Source organism: Episyrphus balteatus, chromosome 2, assembly GCF_945859705.1.
Source record: "Episyrphus balteatus chromosome 2, idEpiBalt1.1, whole genome shotgun sequence".
Taxonomy (NCBI): Eukaryota; Metazoa; Arthropoda; class Insecta; order Diptera; family Syrphidae; genus Episyrphus; species Episyrphus balteatus.
The window spans coordinates 66,238,761-66,254,948 of NC_079135.1; the positions used below are offsets into that span (position 1 = coordinate 66,238,761).

General features: G+C 33.2%; 1 protein-coding gene across 2 annotated transcripts in view; it reads left to right on the forward strand.

Annotated features, from left to right (window-relative positions):
- The window catches only part of LOC129911895 (fasciculation and elongation protein zeta-2), a 90,019-nt gene that overhangs the window by 9,185 nt on the left and 64,646 nt on the right, over positions 1-16,188 (forward strand). The window contains exon 1 of one of the 2 annotated variants that reach the window (XM_055989897.1): positions 13,427-14,471. The exons of the other annotated variant lie outside the window; for it this stretch is intronic. Coding sequence (XP_055845872.1) covers positions 14,011-14,471 — 461 coding nt within the window. The 5' untranslated portion in view covers positions 13,427-14,010. Of the gene's footprint in view, positions 1-13,426; positions 14,472-16,188 lie in introns of those variants that run through there. 2 annotated transcript variants of the gene reach the window in all.

Genomic DNA, 16,188 nt, shown 5'->3' on the forward strand with positions numbered 1-16,188 from the left:
GGTGCTTCCATCGGTGTTATTATTTTGTCCTGGGACATCTTCCTCCACGTTGCTGACTGCTGATTGTGATAATTGTCTCGTGATGTTGTGGTTGTGCGAGTTCTTTTTTAGCGTGTGGATTGTTATGTCCAGCAGGGGGGCGAATTGGTTTTGTGATGGAGCGCCAGTGTCCATGTCTTGGCGGGGTGATGGTGTTGCTGCCTTGTGCCTTTTATCCGGCATCTTCCATTCCTTTGTCAGGAGGTCGTCATCGATTTCGATTTGAAGGGCTCGGGTTGTGGCGCCATTGTTGGAGGTACCAGGATTTCCATCGTTTTGTTGCGAAGGTTGCTTTGGCGGGCGGCTGAGTACAACGAGTTGCTGCGCCACTTCCATCTCGATGGATTTGTTGATGGTGATTTTGGGCTGTTTTCGTTTTCTAATGTTAGAAGAGGTTTTGTTCATCTCTCCGGCTTGTGCCGTGTGGCATTTTTTGAACAAATAAATCAATTAAGATAGCAGGCAATTTAGATTGCTTTTGTTTTAAATATTTGATTATTTAAGTTTTTTGAGGGGTTTTTGTTTGGTTTTAAATGATTTTTATTTAGTTTTTCACAATAAAATTGCTGTGTTAAACACGTGTCTCAAAAAGCCGCCCGTTGTATTAAATTAAACCCGCACTTCATTTAAAAAAAAACTGCTGGATTTCCAACTGTCGTCTTGTGGTTTTGACATTCGAATGACATAGAGGGCAACTCGAGGTATCTGCATTCGCCAGTACTGTGAGTTGCAAAAAACCCAACCTCCAACGTGCAAGAATGAGACAACTTCAGGATGCTCGGAGAAATTCTTTAAAAAAAATCACATCGAATGATCATCCTCTAACTGGATAAACATCCGATCCACATCTCTCAAAATAAACAACAACAAATACTGTAATAAGATAAAAAAACTACATGTATTTATGTTCTTTTCCTTTCTGTGATCAGTGTGTGTGTGTACAAATCATCATTTGTGCAATTTCTCTTTCTTCTTCCAAATTCGGAGTAAGGGAGGTACCATATTCATATATAACCCCATGAAACAAACAGATGTAACCTTTCGCCCACAGGTGTCTCTCAACAATTAGGGGTTGACTACAATGGTCACCTTTTTATTAAAATATATTAACGCCAAATACGATCAGAACATAATTTGACAAAAAAAGAACCGATCAGGACATGAATTTACCGAAACAATGTATAACGAACATAAATAAAAAAACACAACCCGTGTAACCGTGCAACGGTTTACGATCGTAACGTGAAAACCGATTTAAGATTATTTCTTGTACTAAACAACACCGAATACACATCATGGTCTATGTATTTCCCTACTAGTTTGAGCCACCTTGGGACCCGTTTCGTAGTCGAGGTCGGACTCACTTCGGAGCCGATTCGGACCAAGGTCGGACTCCAAAAGTAAAACTCGATCCACCGTACTGTCAACTCGATCCTACATGTATACGTATACCTCTGAATCTTTTATTTTCTTATCGCTGTCAATCTGTCATTCTCATTCATTTAATTTTCCTAGTAAGGTCGAGAAGTAACCGTGGCCGAAGGCAGTCGCAGCTCTTGGAGCTAGTAAAAGTTTAACGTAAAGTTATATTATCTGGACGAGTTACTAATGGGTCTGTGGGATTGCCCCAACCCATTCGTATGTCCAACAAACACGTGTGACTTATAAGTCAACACCAGCAATAGATAATTAGCCACAGCTAATTAATCCAAATAGTGATGGAGATCCGGACGAGTCACTTACGGGTCTGCGGGATGCCCCAACCCGTTCGTGTGTCCTGCAAAGAACGTGCGACTTTGAAGTCGACATAAATCATCAACAGCAACAGACAATTAGCCACAGCTAATAATAACACAAAAAGTGACTAGGATGGATAATTACATCGCCATAAAACAGGGAAACTAGTATGTACAAAAAGTTAAACTGTGCTAACAGTACAACATAACACACCACAACAGTAAATAGCGGCATTTCATCGCACGCTATATTCATACAAGTAAGCGGTACGAATCATAACGGCGCATCGAAACACCTGATGCTAAAACTGAAAGCATATTCCCTAGTACATCTAAAATACTTTAAAACATATTCGCCAGTTAATTGATTTAATTTCATCTAAATTGAATGTTTTATTGTTTGCTACAATGTGATTTTACTTGTATGTTTAATGTATATATGGCGCTCTCGCTTCATAAACTCAAAAGAAACAAAAAAGAAAAGAAACGAAAAAAAAATAAAAATCTCAAGCAATATGTTAGATATTAAGCATATCACTGCACTGGCCAGTTTTCGTATATATGTAGTTTTAAGATAGGTTAAGTTTATTGTATATATGTATTCGTGACTACCGTCACAAACAAATTCAACTAAATGCTTATGAGCAAAAGCAGTCCAACCATATATTTAGTTTTATATAAATACTGACAGCCACGAGGCTTTACAAAAAAAATACTCGAAAAAGAAGGCAATACTTTATAGCCACTTTAGTACAATAAAAGCTATTGTTAGAATAAGATATAAAATGTAACCTAACTTTGAAGACTCAATAAAATTCAATTCAATTCAAAAATTTTCCTAGTAAACAACAAATTCTTAGTGCCGGTTTGTTCACAGTCGATTATCTTTTAATCAAGGATTATTCCATACAAAAATCCTTGATTAAAAGATAATCGAGTGTCAACAAACCGGCCCTTAATCTGTTTTTATTTCGATATTTCATTTTAGCTCTATCTTTCTTACAAAAAATTCTTTTTATATTTTCAAGGTCGATCGCGACTATCACCGAAGGAACCTCCTTCAGGGATTTCGTCCAGAAATAAGGAAAGTTTTGTTTGTTTACTTTTGGTGCTTCTTCAAATTCATTTATTCTTTTTCCCATTCTAGACAATACTTGCATAGATTGAAGAAGTTCCCCAGGCGTCCGTAACAAAATTTGCGGCTTTTTGGGATACATCCCTAAAAAGACGTAAAAATAAAAGGTCGCCTGGGAATTGGTACCATTTCTTAGGTGCAGGTATAGGTACAGTGATGTCGGAACGGAGCGAATGAAAAGGTATAAAATCAAACAGCTTTTATTCTCTATTTAAGTATTTCGTTTTGCTTTATTTCAGGTTGCAAATTAGAAGTTTTAAGGACCAATGTGGGGAAAAACCCACGTTCAAAGCCGGGCATATGAATATACCACATACCGACGACGCTCATATCTACACTCTAGTACATTCTAGTGAAGCATGTTTGGAATGCAAAAAAAAATTGTGTTGTTTATTCACCCTTGAACGTCCCTGCGAATTTTCGTGTCGAAGAAAAAGTATATTTCTATTTCACGACCGGAGAAGTATCTGTCTTCTGTGGACTATCTTTCACTCCATCATCATTATGAATTCTGCGTGGATGGATTTGAATGCAAAGAGCATTTTGTTCATTGTAAAATTTTATGGGATATAATGAAGATCAGCGATGAATATCCCCTGTTCCAGAAGGGTTACTACAGTGAAGCTAAGTACCTTATATGTATATAACAATCTCTTTCATCATTAATAGATTTCCTTTTTTTTTCAGAATGCATGTTATCAACGGAGTATGGGGTTTTATGCAGGCAAATGGCATTAGTGACGAACGAGTTGGACCAAGTTCATTTTATGTAAAGGAGGTAATAAGTATGAGGCACTTGCCGGTGAGTAGTTCGATTAATAATTATGGTATTTTACGTATGAAAAGATTTTGTATTAGACTATGTATATAAATAAGCATGCAAAAAAAAAACAGTTTACTAAATATTAATAAATAATTAAATAATTTTGGTATAAATAAAACTTAAATCTAGTATCACAGTAGAATAAATAATCAAGATAATAAAAAGTAAAATAAGTAAATATCACAGATTCAATACAAAATTAGAATTATTCTAACTAAAATTAAAAATAATTAAGCTAAAAGTAAATTATTAAAAGTTAGTCAAGTTATCAGTCATTTAAAAAAAAAACAAAATTGTAAAATATCACAGATTAAAAAAATTAAAAATATCAGTCTTTCAAAAAATAAAAATTCGTAAAATATCACAGTCAGCTTATTAAAGTTAGTACCTAAGTAAATAATTTAAGTTAAAATCAATAAATAAATTAAATAAATAACATTTAGTAACATTGAAAACACTATTTTTAAGCATGCATTTAATAAAATATACAATAAAACATCAAATTTTGGCCTTTTCATCAGAATTGTTGGGAAAAATTATTTTGAAACAGGGTGTTTCGGATTTCTGGTGGGTTTATTTTTTCGTTCTGTTAAAAATTTTCAAGATTCGTGAAAATTTTGTTTTTTCTAATTTATTTTTAACGGCGAATGCAAACACCTAATTAAATAACCACACGACGATAAGGAATACATAGAGACGGTATAAAGACAACGATACACAATTGGTACTCTCGGCCTATTTTGAAAATATTTCGTATATCAAAGAACTCTCGAACATTTGAATGATGCATATTTGAGGACTTTGGAAAATCGAAGGAACGTTGACACCTGAACAGTCTACATTTTGAGATGTGGATCGGATAAGTCCATCCGAGATCAGAGGAGAACGTAATACCTTGCCTGGTTTCTATATCTTAATTTAGTTGTTGTTGGACTAGTAACTCTCTCTACTTTGCTTTTCCAGGTTTAGATTTACCTTCAAATTTAATTTTTCCGGTTTCAATAAAAAAAGTAATCAACGTTCAACATGTAAGCAGTTTTCAATAAACTAAAGTGGTGAGTTTTTGAATTAAATTATTATTTCCCTCTCAGAAACTAATTATTTTATCAAAAAGAACATATAAATATCAAATTATTATTACCAAAAACTAACCTATATCAAAAAAACCTATATATTTTTTCAAAAAAAAAACATTATATTAAACTAATAAATACCTAAGTTGATACCAAAAATAATATTGTAACAAAAAAAGAATAATTTAATAAATAAACTGTAACTCTAACGAAAATTGAAATAGTGAACTAAAGAAAAATTGATTTACAAAAAAAATGTAAATTCAAAAATATATGAAATTTGTAATGTAAAGTTAAACAAAAGAAATGTAAATATAAAAAAAATCTTAAAGTAGTTATAATAAATTAACAAAAACAGAACGAAAAATGTTTAAATAAACGAAGAGATAAATTAACAAAAAAATTAACGAAAAAAGAAATGTTTAATTAAACGAATGAAAATAAATAACAAAAAATGTGAAATAAATAAATATTAAAAACCAATTAATGATTTTTTTAAAGAATTGTTTAAATGTAACTAAAGAAAGATTTAAAAAAAAATCAAATGAACAAAAAAATTGTATAAATAATGAAAAAAACTTAAACTACCAAAAAAAAAATTAAAGAATTTTCAAAACAAAAATGAAATTTTTGAAAAAAAAATCAAAGAAAACTAAATTTTTTAAAAATAAATAAGTATTTTCAAAAAAAACTTGAAAAACAAACAGAAGATTGTACCTAAAACTAAACAAAAAAAAATAAATAACAATAATTTCCTAAATTTTTATGTTTTTGAAATCTTAATGAACCTTTTCCTCAGAAAAAGACTTAAGTTTTTCCAAACGATATAGAAAATTTTAATTTCTACAATTGCAAAATTTAAAATAAAAAAATTGAATTGAAGATTAACGAAACAATAGTAAACTTGAAAAACGAAAACGAAAACTTAACTTATAAAACAAAAATAAGTAACAAAAACTAAACTTTCAGAAGGTTTTTAGAATTGAAAAACTCAATTAGAAATTAACTAAAATTATTATTAATCTAAGCTTAGTATTTTTTTTTTTTTTTTATATTTTCAAAAAAAAAACCTTAACTAATTTTTTTTTTTTTTTTTTTTTTTTCTTTGACGAAACGAAAATTCAAACGAGAAAGAAAAACAAAAACAGTAAACGAAGATCTAAATCAAAACTTTGTAATTTTTGAAACTAGATTTAGAGATATTTTTGTAGTATTGTATTTTTGTATATTTTGTGTTTTTAATGTTTATTAAGGATATTTAGTAAATAAGTATTTTTGTGTTTATGTATATACTAATACTTCAGTAGACACTTATTTCCAAAACTAGCTTTTTTTTTTTCTTCAAAGTATTTGTACTTTTAGAAAACGATGTTATAATTTTCAACAATAACTTTTAGAGTTTTAGTAATTTTCAAAAAAAAATTGATAGTTGTAGGGTTTGTTTCTTACGAATACGGGGTGCTTCAGGTAGCTTCGAAGCGAGATGATACGATCCTACTAACGATATCTCTAAAAAAAAGACTTCAGACAGACGAACTAACTCCCTTGAGATGACAATAATATGGGACCAGAACTCTATCAGAAACACTAACAAATCACATTACAAAGTTTTCCTAATCGTTCCCGCAATCCTAGACTGTCTCAAGGACCTTGTCTAGAAGACATGAAACGACTAGTAAAACTCGACAAACAATGTTGAAAGGATGACGTCAGACTAAAATTCAAAACAATCATCACTTTCAAGTAGGAATTCACAAGACTATAGGATAAGAAAATTGAAAATTAGAGATTGAAAAGCGAAAATTTATAAGGATAGGATTAGGGAAAAACGATACAAATTACGTTATCTGTTGCTACTGCAAGTTCATGAAAAACAACGTCGCGATACACCTAGGTACATCTCTGGGATCTTCCTGGTGCAGACTTACGTGTTTTCAGAGACTATGCAGCAACAAGAGATAAACGCAAACAAACACTAACCGCAGTCACTGTGAATTTTCAAGTACTCGCCGCGATACACCTAGGTACATCTCTGGGATCTTCCTGGTGCAGACTTGCGAGCTTAAAAATTCACAGTAAGTTTGGTTGAAACTTCACGACATAAACGAACCGAAACTAAGACTACAAAAATCTAAGACAAATGCCTTAGACGTTGGGCGCCATTTTGTTGCGAGGCAAGAGGAGCGGAGGAGGTGTAGGTAGGTCGGTAAGGTAGGAAATAGGATGAGGTAGGAAATAAGAAAAGGAAGTGCTTGGAAAGGAAAGGAAGGAATGCTAAGTTCCGGAGGACGTGGCCTGCTTGCGATGCACGGCATAAGCTCGCCGGATGGGGGGGATCTTGCCCCCGAAACTTAACCTCACCTGCAAACAAAAACATAAATCAGGCCGAGAACCAAAAATCGAAAAAAACCGTTTTTGAAAGATGTGACAGCAGACGGACTATCATCATCTCAAGGGCACTGCAGATGTTGGTGCAGTGTGGCCTATTCCCTCCCAACCATGGAAATCCGCGGCCATGTTTGGATTCCCCCAATATGGTGGATGATCGGTTTCAGATCATATCATCTTCACTGAAACTCCGCTACCGGGGCACCCCTGGAAAATGTCTTCAAATACATCCTGGTCTCACTAATGCGAAACCGAATCAAAACCACTAATAATATTACTTTTTTCGACCTTTGGCGTCATTTAAGTTTATTTGGACATTATTGGATGCGAATTATCAAAAATGAAAACAAAATCAACAAAAAAAATCAAAATAAAATAATTAACAAAAATTAACATCGAAAGTAAACTAAATAGAAACAAAAAAACAAACAACGTGACGAAAATCTTTCCTATGAGTCAGGAACTTACAAAAAAATCACTAGTTTACCCTTTGTGGTATTTAAGCTTAATAAGTTACACGGCCCTGGATTCCCTACCCCTATAGAGCTCTGTAAAGGTAATTCTCACCCAGGCACACAAAAACATTCTTACCGCGTTGACCCTATAGGAACACGATTTATAATCACTCACATAATTAAAGTTAGGAAATTAAAAAAAAATAAATGAATAATAAATAGTAAATAAAATTAAACTTTGACGCCGTAATAATACATAATCAACTAATAAATATAGGACGACACAAACACATATTTTTCTTCTTATGAAAGCTTTATCTTTTATTTTATATGTTTTTTTTTTTCTTCTTTTTGTAACTTATTTATCTTCTTCCTTCTCTTTCTATTGATAGGTACACTTTTTTGTCTTAATGTCTAGGACTCACTGACTTTAAATGGTTGGAGGTCCTAAGACTCCTTTGGCATGATGCTGGTGGCGGAGCACCCAGTTTTGTGGTGGAGACTCTATGGAGACTTCAGTCCTCTTAGGGGGACAATTTCGTATCACCGAGTCCAGTTGCCTTACGATCGGTAACAGCCTTTTATCTGGAGCTCAGGAGATCAATAGCCGAACAAACAAGAAAAACGGGATCAACAAATAAGTGGGATCCAAAAACAAATCATGTGGCGGCCCTGCACTGGAATGCTTTATCATGGGCCGCCGTGAATTCACCTAAATTTTACTACGTGTTATCTACTTTTAATAAAAAAAACTTTCTAATAATTTAACTCACCACTCTGAACATTATTTTTTTTTAAATTAACGACAATAAAACGACACTTTATTTGAAGACGACGGAAGTTTAAAAAAAAAGGAACTTTCTTCTGTTCTAAAAATGGAAAAAAAAACTTATTAACACATCAATCAAAAACTAATTTTAATTTCAAGCATACCGAATAAGTATCATAATAATTTAATCTTTTTTTTCTTATACATTTTTTTTTTGTATTAAATTAAACCCGCACTTCATTTAAAAAAAAACTGCTGGATTTCCAACTGTCGTCTTGTGGTTTTGACATTCGAATGACATAGAGGGCAACTCGAGGTATCTGCATTCGCCAGTACTGTGAGTTGCAAAAAACCCAACCTCCAACGTGCAAGAATGAGACAACTTCAGGATGCTCGGAGAAATTCTTTAAAAAAAATCACATCGAATGATCATCCTCTAACTGGATAAACATCCGATCCACATCTCTCAAAATAAACAACAACAAATACTGTAATAAGATAAAAAAACTACATGTATTTATGTTCTTTTCCTTTCTGTGATCAGTGTGTGTGTGTACAAATCATCATTTGTGCAATTTCTCTTTCTTCTTCCAAATTCGGAGTAAGGGAGGTACCATATTCATATATAACCCCATGAAACAAACAGATGTAACCTTTCGCCCACAGGTGTCTCTCAACAATTAGGGGTTGACTACAATGGTCACCTTTTTATTAAAATATATTAACGCCAAATACGATCAGAACATAATTTGACAAAAAAAGAACCGATCAGGACATGAATTTACCGAAACAATGTATAACGAACATAAATAAAAAAACACAACCCGTGTAACCGTGCAACGGTTTACGATCGTAACGTGAAAACCGATTTAAGATTATTTCTTGTACTAAACAACACCGAATACACATCATGGTCTATGTATTTCCCTACTAGTTTGAGCCACCTTGGGACCCGTTTCGTAGTCGAGGTCGGACTCACTTCGGAGCCGATTCGGACCAAGGTCGGACTCCAAAAGTAAAACTCGATCCACCGTACTGTCAACTCGATCCTACATGTATACGTACACCTCTGAATCTTTTATTTTCTTATCGCTGTCAATCTGTCATTCTCATTCATTTAATTTTCCTAGTAAGGTCGAGAAGTAACCGTGGCCGAAGGCAGTCGCAGCTCTTGGAGCTAGTAAAAGTTTAACGTAAAGTTATATTATCTGGACGAGTTACTAATGGGTCTGTGGGATTGCCCCAACCCATTCGTATGTCCAACAAACACGTGTGACTTATAAGTCAACACCAGCAATAGATAATTAGCCACAGCTAATTAATCCAAATAGTGATGGAGATCCGGACGAGTCACTTACGGGTCTGCGGGATGCCCCAACCCGTTCGTGTGTCCTGCAAAGAACGTGCGACTTTGAAGTCGACATAAATCATCAACAGCAACAGACAATTAGCCACAGCTAATAATAACACAAAAAGTGACTAGGATGGATAATTACATCGCCATAAAACAGGGAAACTAGTATGTACAAAAAGTTAAACTGTGCTAACAGTACAACATAACACACCACAACAGTAAATAGCGGCATTTCATCGCACGCTATATTCATACAAGTAAGCGGTACGAATCATAACGGCGCATCGAAACACCTGATGCTAAAACTGAAAGCATATTCCCTAGTACATCTAAAATACTTTAAAACATATTCGCCAGTTAATTGATTTAATTTCATCTAAATTGAATGTTTTATTGTTTGCTACAATGTGATTTTACTTGTATGTTTAATGTATATATGGCGCTCTCGCTTCATAAACTCAAAAGAAACAAAAAAGAAAAGAAACGAAAAAAAAATAAAAATCTCAAGCAATATGTTAGATATTAAGCATATCACTGCACTGGCCAGTTTTCGTATATATGTAGTTTTAAGATAGGTTAAGTTTATTGTATATATGTATTCGTGACTACCGTCACAAACAAATTCAACTAAATGCTTATGAGCAAAAGCAGTCCAACCATATATTTAGTTTTATATAAATACTGACAGCCACGAGGCTTTACAAAAAAAATACTCGAAAAAGAAGGCAATACTTTATAGCCACTTTAGTACAATAAAAGCTATTGTTAGAATAAGATATAAAATGTAACCTAACTTTGAAGACTCAATAAAATTCAATTCAATTCAAAAATTTTCCTAGTAAACAACAAATTCTTAGTGCCGGTTTGTTCACAGTCGATTATCTTTTAATCAAGGATTATTCCATACAAAAATCCTTGATTAAAAGATAATCGAGTGTCAACAAACCGGCCCTTAATCTGTTTTTATTTCGATATTTCATTTTAGCTCTATCTTTCTTACAAAAAATTCTTTTTATATTTTCAAGGTCGATCGCGACTATCACCGAAGGAACCTCCTTCAGGGATTTCGTCCAGAAATAAGGAAAGTTTTGTTTGTTTACTTTTGGTGCTTCTTCAAATTCATTTATTCTTTTTCCCATTCTAGACAATACTTGCATAGATTGAAGAAGTTCCCCAGGCGTCCGTAACAGTATGTGAAACATGTTAAACTCAAACAATACATTCACACCAAACTTCAGATTCTTCGAAATAAAAAAAAAAACTTTTCAATTGGGATTCCGAATCGAAGAACAATTCCGGATTGCCAATTAAAAACGCCATAACAATTTCAATGGGCAGCTGTCAAAAACTTAAGTAGCCATTTTTAAGTTTTGACAGTTCTCGAAACAGAGTTTTTTCTAATGATCATACCTTCTCTTTTTATACCATGGACCCATACAAGTGGTGGTCAACACATACTATAAAATTTTAAATTTTGACAACATTTGCTAAAGTCTACCTTTCGTCTCTTGGGGCAAGTGTTTACAGTAAAAGACTATTTTCCGAAGGAGGAATAGTCTACGAAGATAAACGTAATCGTTTACTACCAACAAATGCGGAACAAATAGTTTTCATTCACCACAACTGCCTTAGTAGATTATAAGTACTAAAATTACAATTTTTTAATAAAACAAATTTTGGTATAATAATTTATGTCTTTTTTCTTCTCCATTTGGTATTCGGTATTCGGCCTATAGTTAAACTATTCGGCCGAATACCGAATACCAGAAAAATAGGCCGAATACCGAATAGTGGCCAGATGTTCGCGCCATATCTAGCTTAAATGAACACCCCATAAACAAAAAATACCAAGACTGGAAACTCGGCGGTCAACTGACGTTTGCCTACAAGCTGCAAGGTGTGGTGAATGTCGTGAACCTATCGTTGTGTTCGTGTCAAATGTGTGGTGAATGTCGTGAATCTATAAATGTGTGCGTGTTAACGTCATTTACCAACGTGGTGGCTTTCACATATATTCACAGACAGCACTGTACACAAAAGGGTTTCGGGGGGAAAGACGTACGAAAATTTCCAGTCTTGGTATTTTTTGTTTATGGAACACCCCAGCAGAAAATAATTGCGTAAACAATGGAAACAAACAGCTGTTTGTTAAACGTCAAATTGAACTTATAAAATTTGTTCAATTAAAAAAATTAAGTCAAGCTAATTTTGCAAATACTATGCAACAATAACAAAATAAATGTAATTTGCTCAAATAAAATAATATTCTCTTTTCAATATTAACATATTTTATTTGTGGTTATCTGAATAATAAGATAAAATCGCGTTCAAAAAGATATTCCAGATACGGGGATCCTAGATAGCCTATCCGATAGGTGATTGAACATACCCAAAGTTTATCAGATTTTTTTTCTACGGTTTTTGCTTCAAATTTGTGAGATGAAATTCTATGATTTGCGGAATATTTTTCCCATACAAATCTTGACAGCTCATTTCTGCCGATAAAAAATTCTACGGTTTCTATGGGTTTTCCGCGTTTACGTGAATACCCCTAATATTCGAATTCCTCGGAATATTCTACATCAATTTCATACTTTATTCTCTATAAAATATTGTGACCGAAAAAAGTTCTAGCGTCATGAAAAAGTATAAACCAAATTCGCATCCGTGTGCCTATCACGTCACAAAAAAGAGGTGTGCCTACAGAGGGTTAAGTAAAATATTTAGAGTTAATTTTTCATTAGCCAGATAAACCTTAGTTAAGGCTTATTCATTCCTACGAATAAACGTTGTTTTTGCACGATTGAAAAAATCTGGGCTAAAAAAAGAAAACATTTCGGTGTTAAAACTGATTTTTAGCACTGGTTTTAGGTTCATATAGGTTGAATAAGCTAAATTCATCCTTGAACCAAAGTTGATCAACTGCTAATCCGCCGAAATCGGCGAGTTAAATTACTGATCCGAGACTGAACCACCTTTGTACAACTGGCCCTAACTGTGGTTGTATTATGGATTCTAGTAGTCTACTACCTCAAATAAAATAGGTGTGTTTTTTATTACCACTGGGCTTAACTGGACAAAAAAAAAAACGCCTCGGGGCTTAGCGAGAAAAATTGGGAGTTCCGAAATCAGCTGACACAAAAAAATATAGAATTGACATATTTTTCGCTTTTGTGTTTTCTTGTGTGTTTTTGAAAAAAAAAAGTTTAACTCACTATTAAATAAATATTTAATATAACAATTGTCATTCCAAACATCAGTTTTGATGTTTTTAAACAATTTACGAACAAGTTGATTTGGTAGCACAAATTTAAATCTGTTGAAAAATTTAAGCCCAGAGAATTTTCCGGGCTAAACAACTAAGCCCAAGGGGCTAAGGTGTTGTTGCAATTAACATGTAAATTGCTTAGCCCCCGCTGCATTTTTTTTTTTCAGTTAAGACCGGTGGTAGTAAAAAAAATACACCTAATATAAAAAAAATATATCTAAGAAGTACTCCCAGTCCCAACGACAGCAACAGCACTGTTCGATGAATCACATTTCTAAATCGAAGAGAAAATTTCCCTCATGACTAAACGGTTAAATAGTTCACTTCTCTTTAATTTATTTTCTTTCAACTTTATTTTCTGTTTTTCACAAATTTCTGATTTAGCTCAGTTTGATTTAGATTTTGTTCGTGTGAGGAGCTACTTGCGGTTTACTTCATTCTTGGTGAATCGCTTTTTTTTCTCGGATAAATTTTCATTGTTTCAATGAAAAATATATTTAACAGAAATTGTTTATGCTTGATACATTAAATTGGTGAAATGAATGATTATATTTCTGTTATCAGATATTCTAATTAATTGTTGAAGAAATTAATTAATATAATATTCACACCCCTAACTACTTGCAAATCGTGTATGTTGGTTGTATGTGTGTCTGTGAGTGAATAAAGCCCGATAAAAGAAAATCGTATTAAGGGTTGAAATCAAGAGGAAATTTATCTCAATTATATTCAAAGAAAAATAAGTAAAATTCCATACGCAGTTTTTGTGTCCATCCAGATTTTTGCCTAAATTTAATTTCCAAACTACGTCTTTTCCGGTAGTGGTTAGGCTATTTTCAGGGAAAAAAAGTGACCTAAATTTTCCTCTTAAATCATTTTCATTGTATAAATTAAAAGAAAAAAAAGAATAAAAAAACGGTCCACCGTCGTCATCGTTGAACTTTGCTTCCCCTTTGTTTTTCATTTTGCAATGCGGGATCTCGGTACAAAGATGGCCGAGCTTAAATTTGAGGCTCCCTTAGCTAAATTCGAGGAGTCCGACGAATGGGGCGGTTGCGACTTCATCACCCAGAATGCCATCAATGACACATTGAATTTGAATCTAAAAGAAGCCGATGCAAAGATTCTCCTCCTCGAGGAGGCCGTTCGAGATGTTCACAATAGCAAGAATGGAACTGCAAATTGCAATGACATTAATTTGGGAATAGATAATGCAAGTAATTGTGGCGGAGGCGTTGGCAATGTTGGAGGAATGTTCAACAACAAGGACAATGTGGATAATTTTACAGAAACATTTAGCGGTAGTTTGGAGGATTTAGTGAATACTTTTGATGAGAAAATAACCAAATGCTTTGGGAATTACGAGCAGAGTGTTGAGGAGCTGGCACCTGTTCAGGTGCGGTCTCAGGAGGAGATTATGAATGAATGCCAGTAAGTTTGCTGTTATCTTTCCAAATAAATTTAAATTTGTTATCTAATTTTTATTGTGCTACATGACATTGCGTTTTGGTTGTTTTTATAAAAAATTAAAACAAAAAAAAAGATTTTTAAAGGTTGTGGGTTGGGTGGGGACAAAGCGCATGGCAGGACATTTTTTGGTCGCAGTGGATCGATAAAAATCATCGTCCAAGTCCAATTTTTTTTATAGAACTGTCAAAAAATTGGGTCCTTTATTTCATTTCTCCGTTGTATTGTTTAGGGTTATTTTTATTTTTGTTTTGGTGATACAGAGGGAAATTTTTTCATGCAAGAGAAATCTTCTCTTTTGAATTGGGATTTTTTAAAAGAGAAAACCAGTGCTCACTGACTGGAATAAAGAATTTATTTTTATAAAAAAATAATAATCACAAAATTGCATTTGCAAATTTTCAGCCCTATTCTGAATGAAAACTCTCCAGAAATGGGTTCGGGAAAAGGGATCGCAGTCAAGAAGTTTAGCAAAATGGTAAGCTCGATTCCACAATTGAACCATTTATTTGCAAAACATGATAAGTCCACTTTTTTTTTAAATTCGTTTTTTTACTAAATTTGTACTCCAGGGATAACCACGTCTGTCTTTAAAATATGAATTATCTACTCCATCTATATCCGATTTTACAGCTACGCGAAATATTTTTTTAGTATCAAAAATAGAATAAGTCCCGGACTTATCATCTTTTGAAAATAAACAACAGCTTCTTTTTGTGTTAATGGTATATTAGATTAATGGCTGAAAATCTTAAGTTTAAAGCTACTTTTAAGTTAAATAATTAGTCCGGACATTGTATTTTATTCTCAAATACAATTGTTTGATAGACTGGGGCTAAAAGCAAAATTGCATATTCATTTAAAAACTAATTTCACATCCGTTTATTTTCAAAGTAAGATAAGTCCAAAAGCGTTTTTATTTTTTATCTTTTGAGCTATCGCTCCAAAAATTAAAAACGAAACGGTATTTTGTAGCTAGGCAAGAGTTCTACAGAATATATTTTTTATAAATTTTTCTACGCATATCAAAAGAAAATAGAACGTTTTTTTCTTCTCCTCAAAAATTTAAAATCATGGACTTATCATGTTTTGCAAATAAATGATTCAATTATTAACGACAAGGGAAGAAAATTAAAACAGAAAATTTCCTTAGTGCCAGTTGTACAAACGTGGGTCAGCCTTGGTTCAGGAATTTAACCCGCCGATTTCGGCGAATTAGCTGCGGGTCAACTTCGGTTCAAGCATGAATGTGGCTATTTTTACATATATGGACCTTGAACCAGTGTTAAAACTCATCCTTACTACAGATTTCACAAGATAAAAGTTGCTGATCCACGGATTAAATATTTGTACAACTGGCCCTTAGGGAATGATATTCTTTGATTTTTTATTTTCTAACACATTTCCCCGGGAGCTCTGTTTCAGAATAGGGCTTATTATGATTGATAATATTTCAGTTAGAAGACAAAAAATTATTGAAAAATTTAACTGCTAAGGCTATCACATTTAATTGAAAATTTACTGCTATACCTACAATAAATGATGAATTAATCATCTCAATGCTAAAATTATACATAGTTGGAAATCATATTTATCATCTTAGTAAATGTTTCTTATCTTTTAAATTCAATAGTTACTTTTTATAGTGTTTTGTACATTTGTCATGAATATACATAATTGC